The following is a 26573-nucleotide window of genomic DNA, read 5'->3' as shown; positions in this document are numbered from 1 at the left end:
CCCCGGGACGCGGCCCCATTAAAAACATTGCGTTAGCGCAACCCGCTAGCGCTAAACGGGTTGCACTAACGCAATATGAACCTAGCCTTATCCTTTCAACAAACTTTGCATCAGTTAACTGTGAGTACATGAGGAATAACAGTATTACTGACCACTATATCAGTTGTACGACCTTTGACCGTTCATCAAAAATAACAGTGCAACAAGCAATTCCTCTGTATCCTGACATTGTCAGAGATGTTGCCCGAGTGGTTACTGCTTTGCCACCAACCCAACTTAGTGTACAGAGGTTGTTCTTTGCTCTCAAAATAATTAGATCAGATTTGAGGGCATCCATGAAGGAGGATCTGACAGAGGCAATACTTTTTCTGAGGACAAATTTATAGATTTCTTCTTATTAACTGCATAACAGTGTTTATTGCATATTAACTTACAAGAGTTTATAAAAGTTATTTGCTATATTCTAATTGTATTCTAATAAATATAGTTTTTGCTGTAAGTGGTCTGATTACTTATATGATGGTGAGAAACTGAATAAGCACGATGTTAATATTTGACAACAGTAAATTTATTGTTACGAATTGGCCATTTATGAAGGAGCCAGAGTCTGAGCCGGAGTCTGAGTCGGAACCTGATAAAATCCAGGAGTTGGAGTTGCAACTGTGGCTTACCGACTCCACAGCCCTGGTGGCCCACTATGTTCCTCCTTACTGGCCTCCTTTGGTTCCCTGGGACCTTTAATCTTTTTATCAGCACTTTGCAGCACCCTCCTTCTGAGCCAAACCACAGCATTTCCCCACTCTGGCTACCGGAAGGTGGTGCTTTCCCATCCTGGAAGCTTACACAGCCAAGAAGAAAGTCGTGTTGAAGTCTCATTCTACTGGGGCAGTGGGGATTTCCTGGGCCCTTTGCCATCAAGCTCTGGCCTTGCAGCTTTCTAAAGTCACCACATTGGTCCTCTGTTCATACCTTTTCAAAATTTTACAAGGTTCATACCTTCACCTTGGCAGATGGGAGTCTGGGCAGGAAGGTGCTATACGTGACAGTCGCTCTACGTGACAGTCGCTCTGCTTGCCTTCTAAGGGAATTGGCATACACTTTTTTTTTTTTTAAATAACCTTTTTACACATACTTATTTCCCACCTGAGGAAATGCTTTGTGAAGTGGAAGTCAACTTGAAAAGAGGATTTTTACTTGCCGTAAAATCTTGTAATCTTTATTGGTGACCCAGCACCCATCCCTTTGTTCATCTTGGGTGTCTGTATTAATAAAGAATTGTCTTTTTTGCATCTCATACTGTTTTTCTCACTAATTGAATAGCTTTGCTGTCAGTAGGTGAATATAGACTGCTGAGGAGGAGCCGCAGCAGTGTAGAGCAGAGCCAGTCACATCATCAATTTGCAGATATGATTGGCCCAGTAATTTTAGTGCTTTTCTGATCTTTGCCTTAGTCCACTTCAGCTGGGTAGTCTATACAAGATTCTAATATGTACTCCTCAAAACTAAGATAAGGCAGTTTTAAGCATATGATTAAGTGGGTGACTTGTCAGTTGTTAAAGGGGTTATCCAAGCATCAGCAGGTCCTGTGAGCCTGTCCTTTTAAATTTTTATAGGATGCATCCACAAGCCCTAGAAAACAGCTGTTGATGTAACTCCAGCAGCACCTCTTTCCTCCTGATGCGAAAATGAGAACCACTGGATAATCCCTTCAACCCTTTTACGCCTGAGCCTATTTTCACCTTCGTTTACTTTGGACCTCAAATTTTTTATTTTCTCCTTCGCCTCATTGGGGGACACAGGACTGTGGGTGTATGCTACTGCCGCCAGGAGGCTGACACTAAGTAAACATAAAAAAAAGTTTAGCTCCTCCGCCGTATACACCCTGCCACTGGCCGCAGGCGAACCCAGTTCTTGCTGTGTGTCTGAAGGAGGCACAGGTCTGGTTCCCATATTTCCTTCGCTCCAAAAATTCCTACGTTTTGCCGTAGGCAACTTGCATTTCCTGTTCACGGCCTTACCTTTCGGGCTGGCCACCGCCCCGAGAGTATTCACAAAGGTCATGGCGGTTGTTGTGTCCATCCTGCATACTCGTTTTACCATATCTAGATGACCTCCTTATCAAGGGGCCATCTTTTCGGGCCTGCGAGGAAAATGTCAGCATTACTCTAGACACTCTTTCTCGTCTAGGGTGGCTGGTGAACCTAGAAAAGTCGTCTCTTGTACCATCTCGGAGAATTTCTATTCTAGGGATGATCTTCGACACATCACAAGGTTTAACAATCCTGCCCCAGGACAAGGTCCTGATTCTCCGGCAAGAGGTGAAGACCCTTCGCTGGCCAGTCTATCATATGATCCTGCATGAGGGTCTTAGGAAGGATGGTGGCGGCAATGGAGGCGGTGCCATTTGCGTAACTCCATCTTCGGCCTCGCCAACATGCACTGTTAACAGCATGGGACAAAAATCCATTCTCTCTCAACCTCAAGTGCCCTTTACCTCTCCAGGTCAGATAGTCTCTCTCATAGTGGTCAACGAGTCCGTCTCTGCAACAGGGGAAACCTTTTCCCCCAGCCCACTGGCTAGTACTCACGACAGATGCCAGTCTTCTAGGTTGGGGAGCAGTGTTTTACCACCACACAGCCCAGGGACGCTGGTCCTCGCGGGAGTCAACCCTCCCGATCAATCTGTTGGAGGTTCAGGCGGTTCGGCTGGCTCTGCAGCATTTTTATCATCTCCTGGCAGGCCGCCCTGTCCGGATTCAATCGGACAATGCCACAGCTGTGGCATACATAAATCATCAAGGCGGTACCCGTAGCAGGACTGCCATTCACGAGGTAAAGCAAGTTCTCTGCTGGGCCGAGAGGAATCACTCTGTGATTTCAGCAGTCCACATCCCGGGCAAAAAAAACCTGGTCCCTGGACGTGGACCTGATGGCTTCCGGGAGGAATGCCAAAGTACCCAGGTTTGCCGCCCGGTATCAAGATTCACAGGCGATTGTCGTGGACGCGTTAGTTTTGCCTTGGGACCAGTTTCGTCTCCTATGTCTGTTCCCCCCCCCCCCCTCTACCGCTACTCCCGAATGTAATCAGGAAGGTCAAGGCAGAAGGCGTTCCAGTTATCCTGGTCGCTCCAGATTGGCCTCGTCGGTTATGGTACACAGACCTAGTGCAGCTGCTCGCCGGAGTTCCATGGCGGCTTCCAGACAGCCCGGATCTACTATCGCAGGGCCCGATCTACCACCAGAGCTTAGGGGCCCTATGTTTAACGGCCTGGCCATTGAATCTTGGATTCTAACACAGGCCGGGTTTTCCAAAGAGGTAGTCGCTACCATGCTTAGCGCCCGGAAATCCGTCTCTGCACGTATTTATCATCACACCTGGAAGGTTTTCCTTTCATGGTGCAGGAGGCGTGGGCTCCCCCCACTACGTTTCTCCATCCCAAACATGCTTTCTTTTTTCCAAGCCGGCCTGGATTCAGGGCTTGCACTGAGTACTCTTAGAAGACAGATATCAGCCTTGTCGGTACTTTTTCAGCGCAGGATCGCTATCAATCTACAGGTGAAAACGTTCCTACAGGGAGTCGCTCACAAGGTTCCGCCTTACAGGGCCCCCCTGGATGCTTAGGACCTTAAGTGCCTTGCACGAAGTTCCTTTTGAACCTCTTCAGAACGTCTCTTTAACTTACCTTTCCTGGAAAGTCGTATTCTTGGTGGCCATAACTTCAATTAGACGGGTATCTGAGATGGCAGCCCTATCCTGCCGGGCTTCTTTTCTACGGTTTCATCAAGATAAGGTGATGCTCAGGCCAGCACCCTCCTTTTTACCACAGGTGGTTTCCTCGTTCCACATTAACGAGGACATCGTCTTGCCTTCTTTTTGCCCCGCGCCAAAGCACCGTGTGGAAAAAAGCTCTCCATACGTTAGATCTAGTGAGAGCGCTGAGAAGGTACTTTTCACAGACAGCACCTTTTCGGCAGACAGATGCGCTGTTTGTCCTCCCTGAGGGTCGCAGGAAAGGACTCACTGTCTCGAGATCGACCATGGCCAGGTGGATAAGATCGGCTATTCTGGAGGCCTACCGCGTCAAGGGCGTGGTCGTTCCGGCCGGAATCAAAGCACATTCCACTCGGCAGTGGGGGTTTCCTGGGAGCTTCGGCACCAGGCTTCAGCAGAACAGGATTGCAAGGCTGTAACCTGGTCTAGTTTGCATACCTTTTCCAAACATTACAGTATCCACATTCAGACTTCTGCAGATGCAAGTCTGGGTAGAAGGATTTTTGAGGCAGCGGTAGCGCACTTATAGCCGGCAGATGCCTGGATGCTATACCGGTGAGTTAATGCCCCACCCGGGGACTGCTTTAGGACATCTCACAGTCCTGTGTCCCCCAATGAGGCGAAGGAGAAATAGGGATTTTTGTGTTACTCACCGTAAAATCCTTTTCTCTGAGACGCTCATTGGGGGACACAGCTCCCTCCCTGTTAGCCAGATGTTTTTTTTTTGTTTTTTCTTGACTTTATCAGTCGGCGGGGTTGTTTCTAGACATGCTGTTTCGATATTAATGCTGATTTTATTTTTTGTTCTCCTGCTGCTTTTGCACCAAACTGGGTTCGCCTGCGGCCAGTGGCAGGGTGTATCCGGCGGAGGAGGAGCTAAACTTTTTTTGTGTTTACTTAGTGTCAGCCTCCTGGCGGCAGTAGCATACACCCACAGTCCTGTGTCCCCCAATGAGCATCTCGGAGAAAAGGATTTTACGGTGAGTAACACAAAAATCCTTATTTCGCAAGGGTAACAAAAAACAAACAAAACAAAACCCAAAACTTGTGCAATTTCTCCTGAGCATGCCGATACCCCACATGTGGGGGGAAAACCACTGTTTGGGCACATGGCAAGGCTCGAAAGTGAAGGAGTGCTATTTGACTTTTGGAATGCAAAATTTGCCGGAATTAGCGGACGCCATGATGTGCCTAAACAGTGGAAACCCCCCCACAAGTTGCACCATTTTGGAAACTAGACCTCTCAGGGAACTTATCTAAATGTCTTGTGAGCATTTTGAACCCCAATATGCTTCACAGAAGTTTATAACATTGAGCAGTGAAATTTAAAAAAAAAAAAAAATTCCCTACAAAAAAATAATTTTTTTAGCCCCAAATCTTGCATTTTCACAAAGGTAACAGGAGAAATTGCACGTTACATTTTGTTGTGCAGTTTCTCCTGTGAGTGCACAGATACCCCGTATGTGGGGGTAAAATAATGTTTAGGCTCACAGCAGGGCTCAGAAAAGGAGTGACCTTTTGTAAAGTAGACTTTGGTGGAATGGTTTGCCGGTGTCTTGTCTCATTTCAAGAGCCCCTGATGTGCCTAAACAGTGGAAAAAACCCCCACAAGTGACACATTCTTTGACAGGTCTAGTTTCCAAAATGGTATCTATATATGTGGTGAGCACCTTTAACCCCCAGCTGCTTCAAACGTTTACAACGTAGAGCAGTAAAATAAAAATAAAAACTAAATATTTCCCAGAAAAAATACTTTTAACACAGATTTTTGTATTTTCACAAGGATAGCCGGAGAAAATGGTCTACAAAATTTGTTGTGCAATTTCTCCTAAGTCGATGCCCCATATATGGTCAAAAACAACTTTTGAGGCACAGTGCAAAGCACAGAAGGGAAGAAGTACCATGTTGGAGTTCTCATTTTGTGGGACTGGTTTGAGGGTGCCGTGTCACATTGGCAGAGTCCCTGAGGTGCCAGAACAGTAGACCCACTCCCATAAGAGACCCTATTTTACAAACTACATCAATGATTTCATATAGGGAGGGGGGCGCAGTCAGGCCGCCTAATTCGGCGGTACGCAGTGTCTCCCCCGGTGGCTGCATTCTGCCGCCCCCTGTCTGGGAGTCGGCTGTTCTCTGTGCCGACTGTCAAGCGGACAGCCGGCACAGAGAAGCTGCAGAGCGCCGGCTCCCAACATGTGCAGAGGTGGAGGGGAGCCCCTGCAGAGTGGCTGTGACGGGCAGGGAGAAATCCCTGCAGCTCCGCTGCCCAGTGATCGGTCTTCCTGCTTCCTCTTGCTTCCTCTCACACAGACGCGCCGCTGGATGACGTCATCATTCAGCGGCCGGCTGTGTCAGAGGAAGGCGATGAGATGCTGCGGCAGAGCGTGAGGAGAGGTGAGAGGGGTGTGTGAATGTGCGTATGTGAATGTGTGTGTGTATGTGAATGTGTGTGTGTGTGTCAATGTGTGTGTGTGTGTCAATGTGTGTGTGTGTCAATGTGTGTGAGTGTGTGTGTGTGAGAATTTGTGTATGTGAATGTGTGTGTGGCTCAGTATTGTGTGTGTGTGTGTGTATCGCGCTGCAGGGGAATGTGCAGAGAAGTGAATGGTGTGTGTGTGGGGGGGGGAGGATAGGTCAATGATGGGGCTGACGGGGAGAGAGCAATGATGGGGATGCGAGAGGAGGAGAGGGCAATGATGGGGCTGACGTGGAGAGGGCAATGATGGGGATGGTGGAGGAGAGGGCAGTGATGGGGCTGACGGGGAGAGGGCAATGATGGGGATGGTGGGGGAGGAGACGGCAATGATGGGGCTGACGGGGGCATATGTCCTTGGGGGAGGGGGGGGGGCTCCGAAATGAATTCTTGCCCCGGGTGCCAGAAACCCTAGATACACCTCTGCATATTGACACCACAGGTGGGTGGCAGAATTTTATATCATTGGGCAATTAAGAGAAAAATATTTTGCTTTTTTTACCACCAAAATTTTACATTTTCAAAATGAAATGGGTAAAAATGGCACCAAATTGTTTCCCACAATTTCTGCTGAATGTAGAAATACCCGAAATGTGGCTGTGCCGTACTGCTTAGCCATACGACGAGACTCTGGAGGGACGGAGCACTCTGTCCCTCCCGAGTGTCGCCGTATGGCTACGCAGTACTGTTATACAGGAGGCACCCTGGAGCGCAGAATTTTCTATAATAGTTTGCGGACTCCCATATACAGGAGGCTTAAGTGCTAGAAGAGGAGAATCCCCCTGAAGATAACCTAATTTTGAAACTATACCCCTTGTGAATGTATCTACAGATGTAGTAATGATTTGGAATCCATGGGTGTTTTCCAGAAACAAGCTGCAGTGGATGTTGCTGAGTGAAAATTGCAAACTGCTGTTGTAGTGACCATAAAATACCAGAACGAGGGTGCCACCCTATATGGATATTATTTCATATAGAACCACCAAATACGACTACATAGCGTAAAATATGGTAATAGTGATGATGATGATGATAATAATACTACTAATAGTACCGCTAGTAGTGTGATAGTGTCTATTAACCCCTTCCCGACCTTTGACGACGCGTAGGCGTTATGAAAGTCGGTGCCAATCCGACCTGTGACGCCTATGTGGCGTCATGGAGGGATCGCGTCCCTGCAGATTGGGTGAAATTGGAGTTAACCCTTTCACCCGATCTGCAGGGACAGGGGGAGTGCAACTTCAGCCCAGGGGGGTGTCCGTCCGTCTTCTCCATGGGCGCCGCCATCTTCCAAAATGGCGGGCGCATGCGCCATGCGCCTGCCGACTCTGCTGGGCGGCAGATTCGTTACAAGTACATTTTGATCACTGTGATAAAACCTATCACAGTGATCAAAATAAAAAAAAAAAAGTAAATGAAACCCCCCCCCCCCCCTTTATCACCCCCATAGGTAGGGACAATAATAAAATAAAGAAAATATATATTTTTTTCCACTAGGGTTAGGGTTAGAACTAGGGTTAGAATTAGGCTATATGCACACGGTGAGGATTTAGCTGCGGATTCCTAGCAGTTTTCCATCAAGTTTCCAGTACCATGTAAACCTATGGAAAACCAAATCCGCTGTGCCCATGGTGCGGAAAATACTGCGCAGAAACGCTGCGTTGTATTTTCCGCAGCATGTAAAATTCTTTGTGCGGATTCCGCAGCGTTTTACACCTGTTCCTCAAAACCGCAGGTGAAATCCGCACAAAAAACACTGGAAATCTGCGGTACGCAGTGCCTTTTACCTGCGGATTTTTCAAAAATGGTGCGCAAAAATCTCACACGAATCCGCAACGTGGGCACATAGCCTTAGCCTTAGGGTTGGAATTAGGGCTAGGGTTGGAAATAGGGTTAAGATTAGTCTTGTGGTTAGGGGTGTGTTGGGGTTAAAGTTGTGGTAAGGGGTGCGATTAGGGTTGGGATTAGGGTTATGGGTGTGTTGGGGTTAGGGTTGTGATTAGCGTTATGGCTACAGTTGGGGTTAGTGATGGAGTTAAAATTTAAGCACATCAGGGGTCTCCTAACGCAACATGGCGCCACCATTGATTCCTGCCAATCTTGTGTTCAAAAAGTCAAATGGTGCTCCCTCCCTTCCAAGCCCTGACGTGCGCCCAAACAGTGGTTTACCCCCACATATGGGGTACCAGCATACTCAGGACAATCTGGGCAGCAACTATTGGGGTCCAATTTCTCCTGTTACCTTTGTGAAAAAATTGCTAAAACATAATTTTTGAGGAAAGAAAAATGATTTATTTTTTCACGGCTCTGCGTTGTAAACTTCTGTGAAGCACCTGGGGGGTTTAAAGTGCTCACCACATATCTAGGTAAGTTCCTTGGGGGGGGTCTAGTTTCCAAAATGGGGTCACTTGTGGGGGTTTCTACTGTTTAGGCACATCAGGGGCTCTGCAAAAGTAACATGATGCCCGCAGACCATTCCATCAAAGTCTGCATTCCAAAACGTCACTACTTCCCTTCCGAGCCCCGATGTGTACCCAAACAGTGGTTTCGCCCCACATATGGGGTATCAGCGTACTCGGGACAAACTGGACAACAACTATTGGGGTCAAATTTCTCCTGTTACCCTTGTGAAAATAAAAAATTGCAGGCTAAAAAATAATTTTTGAGGAAAGAAAAATGATTTTTTAATTTCCCGGCTCTGTGTTATAAACTTCTGTGAAGCACTTGGGGGTTTAATGTGGTCACCGCACATCTAGATTAGTTCCATGGGAGGTCTAGTTTTCAAAATTGGGTCACATGTGGGGGAGCTCCAGTGTTTAGGCACACAGGAGCTCTCCAAACGCGACATTGTGTCCGCTAACGATTGGAGCTAATTTTTCATTTAAAAAGTCAAATGGCGCTCCTTCCCTTCCGAGCCCTGCCGTGTGCACAAACAGTGGTTTACCCCCACATGTGAGGTATCAGTGTACTCAGGAGAAATTGCCCAACACATTTTAGGCTCCATTTTATCCTGCTGCCCATGTGGAAATGAACAAATTGTGGCTAAAAGAAATTTTGTGTGAAAAAAAGTACTTTTTCATTTTTACGGATCAATTTGTAAAGCACCTGGGGGTTCAAAGTGCTCACTATGCATCTAGATAAGTTCCTTGGGGGTCTAGTTTCCAAAATGGGGTCACTTGTGGGGGAGCTCCAATGTTAAGCCACACAGGGGCTCTCCAAACGCGACATGGTGTCCGCTAAAGATTGGAGCCAATTTTTCATTGAAAAAGTCAAATGGCGCTCCTTCCCTTCTGAGCCTTGTCGCGCGCCCAAACAGTGGTCAAATTTTAACCCTTAACTTCCTAGCAAAAATTTTTTTTTTTCCAAAATTGTGCTGATGTAAAGCAGACATGTGGGTAATGTTATTTATTAACTATTTTGTGTCACATAACTCTGTAGTTTTTGTCTCCCATCTTTCATCTCTAGTTTAACAGAATAAAAATTCTAAATTTGAAAATTGCAAAATTTTCAAATTTTTCGCCAAATTGCCATTATTTTCACAAATAAACGCAAGAATTATCGACCTAAATTTACCACTAACATGAAGCACAATATGTCACGAAAAAACAATCTCAGAACCGCTAGGATCCGTTGAAGCGTTCCTGAGTTATTACCTCAAGGGACACTGGTCAGAATTGCAAAAAACGGCCAGGTCTTTAACCCCTCTGTGACCTTAGACGTACTATCCCGTCGAGGTGCCCTGGGCTTATCTGACCCTGGACGGGATAGTACGTCATAGCCGATCGGCCGCGCTCACGGGGGGATCGCGGCCGGGTGTCAGCTGCTTATCGCAGCTGACATCCGGCACTATGTGCCAGGAGCGGTCACGGACCGCCCCCGGCACATTAACCCCTGGCACACCGCGATCAAAGATGATCGCGATGTGCCGGCGGTGCAGGGAAGCACCGCGCAGGGAGGGGGCTCCCTGCGGGCTTCCCTGAGACCCCCGGAGCAACGCGATGTGATCGCGTTGCTGCGAGGGTCTCACCTCCCTCCCTGCTCCCTCCAGCCCCGGATCCAAGATGGCCACGGATCCGGGTCCTGCAGGGAGGGAGGTGGCTTCACAGAGCCTGCTCAGAGCAGGCACTGTGAAGGCTGCAGCGCTGCATGTCAGATCAGTGATCTGACAGAGTGCTGTGCAAACTGTCAGATCACTGATCTGTGATGTCCCCCCTGGGACAATGTAAAAAAGTAAAAAAAAAATTTTCCAAATGTGTAAAAAAAAAATAAAAAAAATATTCCAAAATAATGAAAAAAAATATTATTCCCATAAATACATTTCTTCATCTAAATAAAAAAAAACAAACAATAAAAGTACACATATTTAGTATCGCCGCGTCCGTAACGACCCGACCTATAAAACTGTCCCACTAGTTAACCCCTTCAGTAAACACCGTAAGAAAAAAAAAAAAAAAAACGAGGCAAAAAACAACGCTTTATTATCATACCGCCGAACAAAAAGTGGAATAACACGCGATCAAAAGGACAGATATAAATAACCATGGTACCGCTGAAAGCGTCATATTGTCCCGCAAAAAACGAGCCGCCATACAGCATCATCAGCAAAAAAATAAAAAAGTTATAGTCCTGAGAATAAAGCGATGCAAAAATAATTATTTTTTCTGTAAAATAGTTTTTATCGTATAAAAGCGCCAAAACATAAAAAAATGATATAAATGAGGTGTCGCTGTAATCGTACTGACCCGAAGAATAAAACTGATTTATCAATTTTACCAAACGCGGAACGGTATAAACGCCTCCCCCAATAGAAATTCATGAATAGCTGGTTTTTGGTCATTCTTCCTCACAAAAATCGGAATAAAAAGCGATCAAAAAATGTCACGTGCCCGAAAATGTTTTCAATAAAAACGTCAACTCGTCCCGCAAAAAACAAGACCTCACATGACTCTGTGGACCAAAATATGGAAAAATTATAGCTCTCAAAATGTGGTATTGCAAAAAATATTTTTTGCAATAAAAAGGGTCTTTCAGTGTGTGACGGCTGCCAATCATAAAAATCCGCTAAAAAACTCGCTATAAAAGTAAATCAAACCCCCCTTCATCACCCCCTTAGTTAGGGAAAAATAAAAAAAAATGTATTTATTTCCATTTTCCCATTAGGGTTAGGGCTAGGGTTAGGGTTGGGGCTACAGTTAGGGTTGGGGCTAAAGTTAGGGTTAGGGTTTAGATTACATTTACAGTTGGGAATAGGGTTGGGATTAGGGTTAGGGGTGTGTCAGGGTTAGAGGTGTGGTTAGGGTTACCGTTGGAATTAGGGTTAGGGGTGTGTTTAGATTAGGGTTTCAGTTATAATTGGGGGGTTTCCACTGTTTCGGCACATCAGGGGCTCTCCAAACACGACATGGCGTCCGATCTCAATTCCAGCCAATTCTGCGTTGAAAAAGTAAAACAGTGCTCCTTCCCTTCCGAGCTCTCCTGTGTGCCCAAACAGGGGTTTACCCTCACATATGGGGTATCAGCGTACTCAGGACAAATTGGACAACAACTTTTGTGGACCAATTTCTCCTGTTACCCTTGGGAAAATACAAAACTGGGGGCTAAAAAATAATTTTTGTGGGAAAACAAAAAGATTTTTTATTTTCACGGCTCTGCGTTATAAACTGTAGTGAAACACTTGGGGGTTCAAAGTTCTCACAACACATCTAGATAAGTTCATTGAGGGGTCTAGTTTCCAATATGGGGTCACTTGTGGGGGGTTTCTACTGTTTAGGTACATTAGGGGCTCTGCAAACGCAATGTGACGCCTGCAGACCAATCCATCTAAGTCTGCATTCCAAATGATGCTCCTTCCCTTCCAAGCCCTCCCATGCGCCCAAACGGTGGTTCCCCCCCACATATCGGGTATCAGCGTACTCAGGACAAATTGGACAACAACATTTAGGGTCCAATTTCTCCTGCTAACCTTGGAAAAATACAAAACTGGGGGCTAAAATATAATTTTTGTGGAAAAAAAAATATTTTTTATTTGCACGGCTCTGCGTTATAAACTGTAGTGAAATACTTGGGGGTTCAAAGCTCTCACAACACATCAAGATGAGTTCCTTAGGGGGTCTACTTTCCAAAATGGTGTCACTTGTGCGGGGTTTCTACTGTTTAGGTACATTAGGGGCTCTGCAAACGCAATGTGACGCCTGCAGACCATTCCATCTAAGTCTGCATTCCAAATGGCGCTCCTTCCCTTCCGAGCCCTCCCATGCGCCCAAACGGTGGTTCCCCCCCACATATGGGGTATCAGCGTACTCAGGACAAATTGGACAACAACTTTTGGGGTCCAATTTCTCCTGTTACCCTAGGGAAAATACAAAACTGGGGGCTAAAAAATAATTTTTGTGGGAAAAAATTTTGTTTTATTTTTATGGCTCTGCATTATAAACTTCTGTGAAGCCCTTGGTGGGTCAAAGTGCTCACCACACATCCAGATAAGTTCCTTAGGGGGTCTACTTTCCAAAATGGTGTCACTTGTGGGGGGTTTCAATGTTTAGGCACATCAGTGGCTCTCCAAACGCAACATGGCGTCCCATCTCAATTCCTGTCAATTTTGCATTGAAAAGTCAAACGGCGCTCCTTCCCTTCCGAGCTCTCCCATGCGCCCAAACAGTGGTTTACTGCCACATATGGGGTATCGGCGTACTCAGGACAAATTGGACAACAACTTTTGAGGTCCAATTTCTTCTCTTACCCTTGGAAAAATAAAAAATTGGGGGCAAAAATATAATTTTTGTGAAAAAATATGATTTTTTATTTTTACGGTTCTGCATTATAAACTTCTGTGAAGCACTTGGTGGGTCAAAGTGCTCACCACACCTCTAGATAAGTTCCTTAGGGGGTCTACTTTCCAAAATGGTGTCACTTGTGGGGGGTTTCAATGTTTAGGCACATCAGTGGCTCTCCAAACGCAACATGGCGTCCCATCTCAATTTCTGTCAATTTTGCATTGAAAAGTCAAACGGCGCTCCTTCCCTTCCGAGCTCTCCCATGCGCCCAAACAGTGGTTTACTGCCACATATGGGGTATCAGCGTACTCAGGACAAATTGTACAACAACGTTTGGGGTCCATTTTCTCCTGTTACCCTTGGTAAAATAAAACAAATTGGAGCTGAAGTAAATTTTTTGTGTAAAAAAGTTAAATGTTCATTTTTATTTAAACATTCCAAAAATTCCTGTTAAACACCTGAAGGGTTAATAAACTTCTTGAATGTGGTTTTGAGCACCTTGAGGGGTGTAGGTTTTAGAATGGTGTCACACTTGGGCATTTTCTATCATATAGACCCCTCAAAATGACTTCAAATGAGACGTGGTCCCTAAAAAAAAATGGTGTTGTAAAAATGAGAAATTGCTGGTCAACTTTTAACCCTTATAACTCCCTAACAAAAAAAAAATTGGTTCCAAAATTATGCTGATGTAAAGGAGACATGTGGGAAATGTTACTTATTAAGTATTTTGTGTGACATATCTCTGTGATTTAATTGCATAAAAATTCAAAGTTTGAAAATTGCGAAATTTTCGCCAAATTTCCGTTTTTTTCACAAATAAACGCAGGTACTATCAAAGAAATTTTACCACTATCATGAAGTACAATATGTCACGAGAAAACAATGTCCGAATCACCAGGATCCGTTGAAGCGTTTCGGAGTTATAACCTCATAAAGGGACAGTGGTCAGAATTGTAAAAATTGGCCTGGTCATTGACGTGCAAACCACCCTTGGGGGTAAAGGGGTTAAGGTCAAAATAGGCTGGGTCATGAAGGGCTTAAGGGAACAAGACTAATAATAAAAATCGGGAAAATTAGCCAAAGGAAATCAAAGAAAAAAAACCCGATCAAAAAGTCCAAAATAGTTAGTATAAAATCATGAAAATTTTATTACGTAATAATACATCAGATTTAAAACCTGAATAGAGCAAAATGCAAAAAAATATTAAAATATATAAAGGGCGCACCTAACCAGGATTAGAAATTCTATATAAATAATTGCCACATATAAAGTATAAAAACATGGTAAAATATATAAATGCATAAAAAAGTGATAACCACAAATGGGCACCGCTGAGACAATAAGACTTCTCCCGAATATCCCCCATCCTCTGGAATTCTTTGCCCCAACACATCCGACTATCGACCCCATTCGGATCCTTCAGACGGAACCTGAAAACATCTCTTCAGGAAATCCTACAGCCTGCACTGACCCCGCTGCCTCCTCATCACTACCGGAGATACTGCTTCACCAACACCGGAGCTCCCGCAACCCTCAACCTACTGTCTCCTTCCCCATAATCCTGTAGAATGTAAGCCCGCAAGGGCAGGGTCCTCGCCCCTCTGTATCAGTCTGTCATTGTTAGTTTGTTTACTGTAAAGGTACCTTCACACTGAGCGACGCTGTAGCGATACCGACAACGATGTCGATCGCTGCAGCGTCGCTGTTTGGTCGCTGGAGAGCTGTCACACAGACAGCTCTCCAGCGACCAACGATGCCGGTAACCAGGGTAAACATCGGGTTACTAAGCGCAGGGCCGCGCTTAGTAACCCAATGTTTACCCTGGTTACCAGCGTAAAAGTTAAAAAAAAAAACAACCACTACATACTTACCTTCCGCTGTCTGTCCCCCGGTGTTCTGCTTCTCTGCGCTGTGTAAGCACAGCGGCCGGAAAGCACAGCGGTGACGTCACCGCTGTGCTTTCCGGCTGGCCGGAGCTCACAGCCAGTGCAGGAAAGCACAGCGCCGGGGACAGACAGCGGAAGGTAAGTATGTAGTATTTGTTTTTTTAACTTTTACGCTGGTAACCAGGGTTAACATCGGGTTACTAAGCGCGGCCCTGCGCTTAGTAACCCGATGTTTACCCTGGTTACCAGTGAAGACATCGCTGAATCGGCGTCACACACGCCGATTCAGCGATGTCTGCAGGGAGTCCAGCGACGAAACAAAGTTCTGGACTTTCTGCAGCGACCAACGACATCACAGCAGGATCCTGATCGCTGCTGCGTGTCAAACTGAACGATATCGCTAGCCAGGACGCTGCAACGTCACGGATCGCTAGCGATATCGTTCAGTGTGAAGGTACCTTAAGTGATATCTGTAATTTGTATGTAACCCCTTCTCATGTACAGCACCATGGGATCAATGGTGCTATATAAATAATAATAATAATTAAAAAAATAATAATCTCATGCAGAACAAAAAGTAGTGTGCAAACAAGTAGTGTGGCGCCATCCAGGAAACACTTGCTGTTATCAACAGTGACACCTAGTGGTATTTTTGTACAGTCCAGCCTAAATTACTATTTTCACCTTTTTGCCTATGCACTTTAGCTTGCACATTGTTTGCACACTACTTTTTGTTCCGCATGAGATTGTCTCAGCGGTGCCCATTTGTGGTTATCACTTTTTTATTCATTTATATATATTTTACCATGTTTTTGTACTGTATATGTGGCAATTATTTATTTAGAATTTCTAATCCTGGTTAGGTGCGCCTTTTATATATTTTAATATTTTTTTGCATTTTGCTCTATTATGTTTTAAATCTGATGTATTATTACTTAATACAATTTTCATGATTTTATACTAACTATTTTGGACTTATTGATCGGGATTTTTTCTTTTTGTTTTCCTGTTGTAGTGACCAGTAGGTTGTGCCAGCTCCCTCGCCTGTAAATTAGGTGGGCTCTCATCGCTACAGAAATGTCAAACATGTGGGTACTAAACATAAATTAGTCACACTGGGGCTCAGAAGGGAGGGGGCCATTTGGATTTGGGAGTGCAGAATTTTCTGAATTTCTTTTGGGGGGCATGGAGCCATTTCACTTTTCCAGAGCCTTTTTGCTACCAGTAACGTAGAGACCCCGTATTTCTGTTAACAGATGACAGAAATATAGCATTGCTATACCTCATAACCTGTCGGCCCTACAGACACAAGTTAGATCGTCAACTGTGCCTGGTGACCTGAGTTTCGTCAGGACGACATTGGATCACCATGGCAACGATCGGGATCCCACAATGACGTCGCAGGTCTAGATCCTAAGGCAGAGGGGCTTTCTTCCCTCTGTCTGCTGTCTAAATGCTGTGATCTCATCAATCGCATCATTTAGGGGGTTAAATTGCTAGGAACATTGCAGCATCGCTCCTGGCACTGAGAGCCGGATATCAGCTGTTAGAATCAGCTTACACCTGACGGCGATCACCGGTACACAGCCCCCTGTGCATTGGTTGGGAAGTCTTCCCAATCATGATTTACATGTGCTGCAAATGTCAGGAAGGGGTTAAGGAGTAAATCATAATATTATACGCTTTGGTTAAAAAAAAGTGTCTGTTTTTTGGAGACATATTAAGGGGCTGGTCCAAAACTAATATTAATTTCAATTCTAAATGTCTATTTATTGTAATAACCTAATCGCTTTTCTATTATACTCTAATCCAGTGGTCCCCAACTCCAGGCCTCGAGGGCCGCCAACAGTGCAGGTTTTCAGGATTTCCTTAGTATTGCACAGGGGTTGGAATCCTCACCTGTGCAGATGATCACATTACCACCGATGCAATACTAAGGAAATCCGGAAAACCTGCACTGTTGGCGGCCCTCGAGGCCTGGAGTTGAGGACCCCTGCTCTAATCTGTCAGCAGGTTTTTACTATGTAATCTGAGGTCAACAGAAGAAAATTAGAGCATGTCCCCAAATTTTTTTTGTAAATATATGTTTATTACAAAAAAATCCATTTTGTACATATCATAAAAATTGCAAACCGTACATGAGACCTATAAAGATTGAGATCAGGTGGATGGCGACATGTACATCCGTTATACATCAGGTAATTATGTAGTATAGTGCAATTTAAGACCTAAGGGACGGTGGGCATTATTTCCGAATGAGGGTAATGTGTAAAGTAATTACCGTATAAAGACATATAAACATGGCATGCCCTCCAGGTTCTTACCCATTGTCTGATGTTTAAGGTCGTGGCACCATTATCGCCATCCACCTGATCTCAAACTTTATATGTCTCTTGTACTGTTTGCTATTTTGATTACCGGTATATAAAAATAAATTACGTGAACATATTTTTGTAATACTTATATTTTTTTCACATGTTTCTTTGCATGTTTTACTCCAATTTTCTTCTTCTGTTATACTCTGTTTCGGAGCGTCCTCCCTTCAATGTTTTGCATAGGGCATCACCACAGGATGCGTAGCCCTTGGTGCAGACTAATATTAATGGTTCTTTGTATGGTTCTGATTTATCTCATTGTAATGTGAGGACAGGGTTAAAACATTGCATTCAAGGATGTATATCACATGTCAGGCTGTGAGCTGTTATTTACTTAAGGTACCTTCACACTCAGCGACGCTGCAGCGATACCAACAACGATGTCGATCGCTTCAGCGTCGCTGTTTGGTCGCTGGAGAGCTGTCACACAGACAGCTCTCCAGCGACCAACGATCCCGAGGTCCCCTGGTAACCAGGGTAAACATCGGGTTACTAAGCACAGGGCCGCGCTTAGTAACCCGATATTTACCGTGGTTACCAGCGTAAAAGTTAAAAAAACAAACACAACATACTTATCTACCGCTGTCTGTCCCCGGCGCTCTGCTTCTCTGCACTCCTTCTGCACTGACTGTGAGCACAGCGGCCAGAAAGCAGAGCGGTGACGTCACCGCTCTGCTTTCCGGCTTACCGACGCTCATAGCCAGTGCAGGAGGAGTGCAGAGAAGCTGTGCGACGGGGACAGACAGCGGTAGATAAGTATGTACTGTTTGTTTTTTTTTACTTTTACGCTGGTAACCAGGGTAAACATCGGGTTACTAAGCGCGGCCCTGCGCTTAGTAACCCGATGTTTACCCTGGTTACCAGTGAAGACATCACTGGATCGGTGTCACACACGCCGATCCAGCGATGTCTGCAGGGAGTCCAGCGACGAAATAAAGTTCTGGACTTTCCTCAGCGACCAACGATCTCCCAGCAGGGGCCTGATCGTTGGTCGCTGTCACACAGAACGATTTCCTTAACGATATCGTTGCTACGTCACAAAAAGCAACGATATCGTTAACGATATCGTTATGTGTGAAGGTACCTTTAGACTGAAGTTTTTATCTGTAGGACATTATCATTGTGAGAACTGGCTCACTGCTCTAGTCCGTTTCCAGTCCTTCTGTGATAAGCAGCTCACTGTCTATAGGCAGTGTACATGGGGAGCCTGGTATGGGTGGGTTCAGCCTTCTGAGCTCCACTTCATTGTACATCTAAAACCTTTGGTTGTGTAAGAACAGGAGCACCCAGTAATCTAAAAGATACATTGTTTGATTCCTTTTCTATTCCTCTACAATCATCATGCGGCTCTCTGATGAGAGAGCAGAAACCTGCTGACAGATTCCCTTTATAAAGTCTCTACTCTTCCATCTCACAGCTTAATTTTATTATTTTTTTCATACCTACATTTTGGTGACATTTTGTTTGAGTCCCCAATGCATGACAACTGAAGCATGCTCAGTAGAGCAAGGACTAGCTCTTGAAATAGACGTCACTGATGACTCTTCGCTTCATGGCGGAGACCGAGGTTGCAGCAGTGATTGAAGCCTTTCCCCCCCCCCCCGGTGACTTCTATTTGTTTTCATTACAATAAATGGACATTAGGATTAAAGTCCATGCTGATTTCAGATCACCTCTTTAACCTTGGATATAGTTAGACGTTGTGACAAACTGGCTGTCATTAATAAAGTAAGCGGCTTAGATCTGGCTGCTGAAAATACTGAATTAATTGAGCATTTGAACAGGATTTGTTTGCCACTTGTTGCCTGTCTTTACCCAATCTTGCAGAGACCAAGCTCATCAGTTAATCTAGTATTATGAATATAATTTTTTGTGGCGTTTTGTCTTTAGTCGCACCCCAGGCAACTGCCAAAATTCTGCAAGTGAGGTGGACCTTCTTGGATCAAGTCAGAATGGTTCTGAAGGACTTACCCAACTGACAAACAGCAATGGAGCCAAACCAGTGGAAGAATTTGGAGGCATGGAGTCCCAGAGTGTGCAGCTGGACTCTATGGAGCATGTTGGCATGGAACCACTTCAGTTTGACTATCAAGGCAACCAAGTCCCAGTGGATTCAGGGGCTACTACAGTTGGCCTCTTTGACTACAATTCACAGCAGCAGGTAAGGGCAATGCTCACTGTAAAAAATGCAAGTACATCTGTTAAACTATTACTCTTCACAGCTATGATAATGCTATGGAATATATCAAATTGTCACTTCAGTTGTTCCAAAGACCGAATGCCCTTGCAGTCCAGCAACTGACAGCAGCTCAGCAACAGCAGTATGCCCTTGCAGCCGCACACCAGCCTCACATAGGTAAGGGTGGGAACATTTCCCATTTTATTTTTTAAGTTGTGATAAACCAAAAGACAGACATTATGGAAATATAGGTAAACCCTTAATTGATCAATATCTGTCATTTAATTGGACGTAATGCTAAGTAAAAAGGCCTTTTCTGCCCACTAAGTATGTATATTTCTTTGTTCTAATGTGACATTTTTAACCCCTTTCTGCCATCAGACGGAATAGTACGTCCGATGGCAGAACCCCTGCTTTGATGCGGGCTCCAGCAGTGAGCCCACATCAAGGCCGGGACATGTCAAATGGCATGTGCCCGCAATAGGTGCAGGTGGAATAGCGATCCGCCTGCGCCTATTAACTAGTTAAATGCCGCTGTCAAACTGTAATAAGCGCATCAGGCCACCCTGGGGTCGGCGCTCATAGCAATGCTGTAATTCTGCTACATATGGGCGATCTGAGCATCGCCCCTATGTAGCAGAGCCAATAAGGCTATGCCAGCTTCTAGCCTCCTATGGAGACCATTGAAGCATGGCAAAAGTTAAAAAAAAAAAAAAAAAAAAAAAAAAAAAAAAAATCTAAATGTTAATATCACCCCTCTTTCGCCCCATTCAAAATAAAGCAATGAAAAAAAACTAACATACACATATTTGGTATCACCGCGTTCAGAATCGCCCAATCTATCAATAAAAAAAAAAAAGAACCTGATCGCTAAACGGCGTAGGGAGAAAAAAATTCAAACCATCAGAATTGTTATTTTGGTCGCTGTGACATTACATTAAAGTGCAATAACGAGCAATCAAAAGAACGTATCTGCACCGAAGTGGTAGAATTAAAAAGTCAGCTCGGCATACAAAAAATAGCCCTCACCCAACCCAAAATCATGAAAAATGGAGACGCTAAGGGTATCAGGAAATTGCGCTTTTTTTTTTTTTTTTTTTACCCCTTAGATAAAAAAGAACCTAGATATGTTTTGTGTCTGTGACCTCGTAATGACCTGCAGAATCATAATGGCAGGTCAGTTTTAACATTTAGTGAACAGGGTAAAAAAGCCAAGCAAAAAAAAAAACAGTGAGGGATTGCACTTTTTTTGCAATTTCACCGCACTTGAAATTTTTTTTCCCGTTTTCTTGTACATGACATGGTAAAACCAATGGTGTCGTTCAAAAGTACAACTCGTCCCGCAAAAAATAAGCCCTCACATGGTCACATTGATGAAAAAATAAAAAAGTTATGGCTCTGGGAAGGAGGGGAGCGAAAAACTAAAACGCAAAACCACAAAAGCTCCAGTCATTAAGGGGTTAATGAGACATCTGGGGAGTAAAATTTTTAGATTTAAGGCTCAAATAAATTAAAATGGATAAATCATGAAATTATTTTATTTGCGGTATTTTTCAGAATATAGGACGCACCTTACTTTAAGATGCACCCCAGGTTTAGACAGCAGAAAATAAGAAAAACTTCCTTCTAATTTAAACCTTACCTGGCGGTGTGAGTAAAGTTTGTGCACTGCCACATTTTAAATTTCCTTCAGACATGTGACTGGTCACATGTCTTGAACTAACCATGAGTTGGACCTTTTAGCTCTCTGTTCTGCTCTGCACCTATCAGATAAGTGTCAGGCTGGAAGAGAAGAGAGCAGTGATCAGGTCAGAAGCTGTGCCAGAATTTCCCTTGATCATAGGTATCTGCCTCCGGACGATAAAAGGCGCACGATTTTTGGCCAGGTTTGTGTTCTTCCAAAAACTACATGTTATAGTCCGAAAAACACGTTCTTGATGCTGCTCTTTGCAGACTAGTGTCAACCATCACTTTTTACAATGTATTTACCTGATATTGTTGGTTTCTCTACTGAGAGGTTACAAGTACTGAAGTTTGCTTTCACTGACAGGTATGTTTTCAGCAGGTTTAGCTCCCGCTGCATTTGTACCCAATCCTTACATCATCAGTGCAGCCCCCCCTGGAACCGATCCTTATGCAGCAGGATTGGCAGCAGCTGCAACACTTGGTGAGTGCCCTATGAATGCATGTTGTCTGCAAATCTATTTATATATTCATTATCTATGAAGATTAAGTTGTATGGAATGGTAAAGTTTTTATATTGCCAGGTATTCTATGCTTTGTGTTTCTTATTGAAAATAAGACTGCATTTAAAATTGCCAAATTGTTTGCTTCTTATTCTACAGGCCCGGCTGTGGTTCCTCACCAGTATTATGGGGTGACTCCTTGGGGAGTGTATCCAGCTAACATCTTCCAGCAGCAGGCGGCAGCTGCCGCAGCAGCGAACAACTCTGCATCCCAACAGAATAATCCACAAAATCAACAAGGCCAGCAGCAAGTATGCATTTTGTTTTTGTTTCTTTTTTAATGTGTCTGTATGATTTTTCTGTTCCTGTTATGTCATGTTCACCTTGTCTATGTGGATAGTTGAAAGAATAGGTAGCAGAACAGGCATTGACTAATATTTTTCTATGGTTGAACCAGGGAATACAAAAGCAAATTAGTCCTATTTTAACCCAATAGGGCTAATCCCTGATTAAGCAAAAGCAATAATCGCTTTTATAATGTGACCCTCATACCTCGAATTTGTCAGGGCGGTAGGTCTTTCCCCTCTGACACAGACGCTCCACAGCCGTCACTCAGGGCCTCTGGGCGCCACCTCCTCTTCCTTCATTAGCATTTCCAGCGCCTGCACTGAAAGTTCGAAGGGCAGCGCAACTGCGCATGCCCCAAAAAACATACAGCGGGAATACTTTATAGAAAGCACCCAAAGTTCAGTTGGTCATTTAATCCCCGGGGGTGACTAGAGTCCAAGATAAATATCCATTTTGCCTCCCTTTGTAGGAGTAGCCTATCCAAGCCACCGCCTCTTGTGGGCATTTGGATTTTGTCTATTCCCATAACATGCATGACTTTAACATCCCGCCCATGCATGGTGTTGACGTGTCTGGCAAAGGGGGTATCCCTTTGGTTGCGTATATCTCCTACATGTTCTCCCTCCCGCCTCCTAAATTCTCTGATGGTTTTACCAATGTAGGTTATACCGCATTCACAGATGGCCCTATAAATTACCCCCGTTGTCTTACAGTTGATAAACTTTTATTGTGAACTTTTCCTGCATATTTTCATTAAAAAATTCCTTCCCTCCATGAATGAACGCACACGCTGTACATGTACCACATTTGAATCAACCTGCCGGTTTCCTTGGTAACCAGGTTTCATTCTTTGGGGTACTGAAATGGCTATGGACAAGTCTGTCACCCAGCGTTTTGCATCTGCGGTAGGTGATTCGTGGCTCCTCACCCACAACATCTCCAAGATCCTCATCCATCCTCAAAATCCCCCAATGGCATTTGAGCATTTGCTTCACAGATTGCGCCCTGTTATTATAGGCACATATCAATCTCACTTTCTTCTCTGCCTCTCCTTCCCTCACTGAGGGTGAGGAGGGATCCCATACATTGTCTATTGGCAAATTGAAATGCTCTCCTCAATACCCAGTCTGGATAGCCCCTAGATAGAAATCTTTCTCAGATCATCAGCCTTCCTTTTAAAGTCCCCCTGGCTGGAACAGTTGCTTCTCAGCCTCAAATATTGGCCTTTAGGAATCCCCTTTTTTAGGGGGTAGGGATGTTGGCTATCCCAGCAGAGTAACGAGTTGGTTGCGGTGGGTTTTCTGTAAATAGTGGTTTGCAAATTTTCCCCACTTTCTGATTTCATGATCTAGGTGTCAAGAAATGGTAATTCTACCTCCTGTATAACAAAAGTGAATCTCAATCCAACATATTTAAGGTTTAAAGATGCAATGAATTCACCAAAAGCCTCCTTAGTGCCCTTCCATAGTACAAAGATGTCATCAATATATCTGACCCATAGGTCAATTGAGGCAATAAATTCTTCATGAGTTTCTGAGAAGGCAATGTTATCCTCCCACCAGCCCAGGAACAGGTTGGCATAAGTTGGTGCACATGGACTGCCCATGGCGGTGCCCCTGAGCTGGTGGAGGATTCTGCCATCAAAGCAGAAGTAATTATTTTTCAGCACAAACTTAAGGAGGGTTGCTACTAACTCGTTATGGGCCTGATATTGACAGCCCCTCGTGCTAAGGAAATGCCTAACCCCCCGGATTCCGCAATCATGCGGAATCGAGGAGTAAAGAGCCTCAACATCAATGCTTGCCAGAAGGGTAGCTGGTTCCAATGAGATACCCTCCAGCCTCCGAAGAAGGTCCATTGTATCTCTAACGTAAGATGGAAGTGAGGTAACAAAAGATCTTAAGATATTATCAATGTATATCGCTATATTTTGGCCAATGCTTCCTATCCCCGACACAATGGGCCTCCCCCCAACGGGGTCCAGACCCTTGTGTACTTTGGGTAGGGCATAGAAGGTGGCCATCACCGGATGTTGGGGAAGAAGGAATGTGTCATCGTCATCACTAATCGGTTTATCAGCTTTAGCCTTCAATAAAATATTTCCTAGATCAGTTAGGCATTTTTTTTGTAGGATTAGATGTCATATGGGCAATATGTACTCTGATCATTAAGGAGTGAGAAACACATCTTATATTTTTCCACTCCCATCACCACAACATTCCCCCCTTTATTATTATTATTATTATACATTTTTATAGCGCCATTTATTCCATGGCGCTTTACATGTGAATACGGGGCAAATATAGACAAATACATTTGTCTGAGGGTTTAAGGAGAATGTTTTTGTCCGTCTCCAAATTTCCATGGACATTCATCTGTTCTCTATTTAAATTATGCCTGGATTGGTTGTGGGCCTGTTCCATGATATCTTTGGTGCACAGGTTCAAGAAGACCTCTATAGCTGATAGATCCCCACCAGCTGGTGCCTTTTTTTTTTTACTAGTGTTTTTTAGTTGTGTAAAGGGGCCATATCCATCATTACCCCTTGGTAAAACTATGTTATACTCCTGGCATGTTTTTTTGTCCCGTTGTTTATAGAACTTGTGCCATCTAAGTTTCCTGACAAATAGATTTAAATCCTTAATCATGTCAAATAGAACAAAGTCAGTGCTCGGTACAAAAGATAGTCCCTTGGAGAGAACTGTCATTTCAGTAGTGGTGAGCTGTCTATCAGAGAGGTTCAAAACCTGTAGTTCTCCTCCCTGTTGAAGGGGTTGTGGCTCCGTAGTTGGTAGGGTCGGTCTAAAAAAAACCCTCTCTGGGCTGAGGACTGATATATATCACCTCTACGATGTCCTCCCCTGCCCCCCCTTCCTCTCTGCCGCCCCCTCAGGGTGGTCCCCCTAATTTCTGAGTCAGACAGATCCGTCTTAGTGGAGGATGGTTCTGTCTCCCCCTCTATTCTCTCCTGTCTTTCCCCCACAACTTGATACATTTTATTGTCCTTGAAGTCCTGCAGGTCTCTGAGATATTATTTGTTCTGGTCCTCTGCGGATTTTTCCGCAGCGGATTTGATAAATCCGCAGTGCAAAACCGCTGCGGATTTATCGTGGATTTACCGCAGTTTTTCTGCGGATTTCACTGCGGTTTTTCAACTGCGGTTTTCTATTGGAGCAGTTGTAAAACCGCTGCGGAATCCACAGAAAGAAGAGTGACATGCTGCGGAATGTAAACCGCTGCGTTTCCGCGCAGTTTTTTCCGCAGCATGTGCGCAGGGTTTTTTGTTTCCCATAGGTTTACATTGAACTGTAAACTCGTGGGAAACTGCTGTGGACCCGCAGCTGTGGAAACGCTGCGGATCCACAGCGGTTTCCGCAGCGTGTGCACATACCCTTAGAATTAAGCTATATGCACACGGTGCGGATTTGGCTGCGGATCCGCAGCGGATTGGCCGCTGCGGATTCGTAGCAGTTTTCCATCAGGTTTACAGTTCCATGTAAACCTATGGAAAACCAAATCTGCTGTGCCCATGGTGCGGAAAATACCGCGCGGAAACGCTGCGTTGTATTTTCCGCAGCATGTCAATTCTTTGTGCGGATTCCGCAGCCTTTTACACCTGTTCCTCAATAGGAATCCGCAGGTGAAATCCGCACAAAAAATACTGGAAATCCGCAGATAAAACGCAGTGCCTTTTACCTGCGGATTTTTCAAAAATGGTGCCAAAAAATCTCACACGAATCCGCAATGTGGGCACATAGCCTTAGGGTTAGGGTTGGAATTACGGCCAGGGTTGGATTAGGCTTGTGGTTAGAGTTATGGTGTGGCGTGTGTTGGGGTTAGGGTTGGGATTAGGGTTAGGGTTGCGATTAGGGTTATGGCTACAGTTGGGATTAGGGTTAGGGGTGTGTTGGGGTTAGTGTTGGAGGTAGAATTGAGGGGTTTCCACTGTTTAGGCACATCAGGGGTCTCCAAACGCAACATGGCGCCACCATTGATTCCAGCCAATCTTGTGTTCAAAAAGTCAAATGGTGCTCCTTTCCCTTCCAAGCCCCGACGTGCGCCCAAACAGTGGTTTACCCCCACATATGGGGTACCAGCATACTTGGGACTAACTGGGCAACAACTATTGGGGTCCAATTTCTCATGTTACCCTTGTGAAAATAAAAAATTGCTTGCTAAAAATCATTTTTGAGGAAAGAAAAATTATTTTTTATATTCACGGCTCTGCGTTGTAAACTTCTGTGAAGCACTTAGGGGTTCAAAGTGCTCACCACATATCTTGATAAGTTCCTTGGGGGGTCTAGTTTCCAAAATGGGGTCACATGTGGGGGAGCTCCAATGTTTAGGCACACAGGCGCTCTCCAAACGCGACATGGTGTCCGCTAACGATTGTAGCTAATTTTTCATTCAAATGGCGCTCCTTCCCTTCCGAGCCTTGCTGTGTGCCCAAACAGTGGTTTACCCCCACATGTGAGGTATCGGTGTACTTAGGAGAACTTGCCCAACACATTTTAGGATCCATTTTATCCTGTTGCCCATGTGGAAATGAACAATTTGAGGGTAAAAGAAATTTTTTGTGA

General features: G+C 44.6%; 1 protein-coding gene across 15 annotated transcripts in view; it reads left to right on the top strand.

Annotated features, from left to right (window-relative positions):
• PUM1 (pumilio RNA binding family member 1) overlaps window positions 1-26573 on the top strand; it is a 247670-nt gene that overhangs the window by 115180 nt on the left and 105917 nt on the right. For 11 of the 15 annotated variants that reach the window (XM_069756653.1, XM_069756663.1, XM_069756662.1 and 8 more), the window contains 4 exons: window positions 19171-19441; window positions 19543-19636; window positions 21510-21626; window positions 21805-21956. In XM_069756653.1, coding sequence (XP_069612754.1) covers window positions 19171-19441; window positions 19543-19636; window positions 21510-21626; window positions 21805-21956 — 634 coding nt within the window. The remainder of the gene's footprint in view (window positions 1-19170; window positions 19442-19542; window positions 19637-21509; window positions 21627-21804; window positions 21957-26573) is intronic. The other 4 variants (XM_069756652.1, XM_069756659.1, XM_069756661.1 and 1 more) reach the window with 2 other exon arrangements.

Source organism: Ranitomeya imitator, chromosome 3 (genome assembly GCF_032444005.1).
Source record: "Ranitomeya imitator isolate aRanImi1 chromosome 3, aRanImi1.pri, whole genome shotgun sequence".
Classification (NCBI taxonomy): domain Eukaryota; kingdom Metazoa; phylum Chordata; class Amphibia; order Anura; family Dendrobatidae; genus Ranitomeya; species Ranitomeya imitator.
This window is presented reverse-complemented; position numbering and strand designations above follow the sequence as displayed.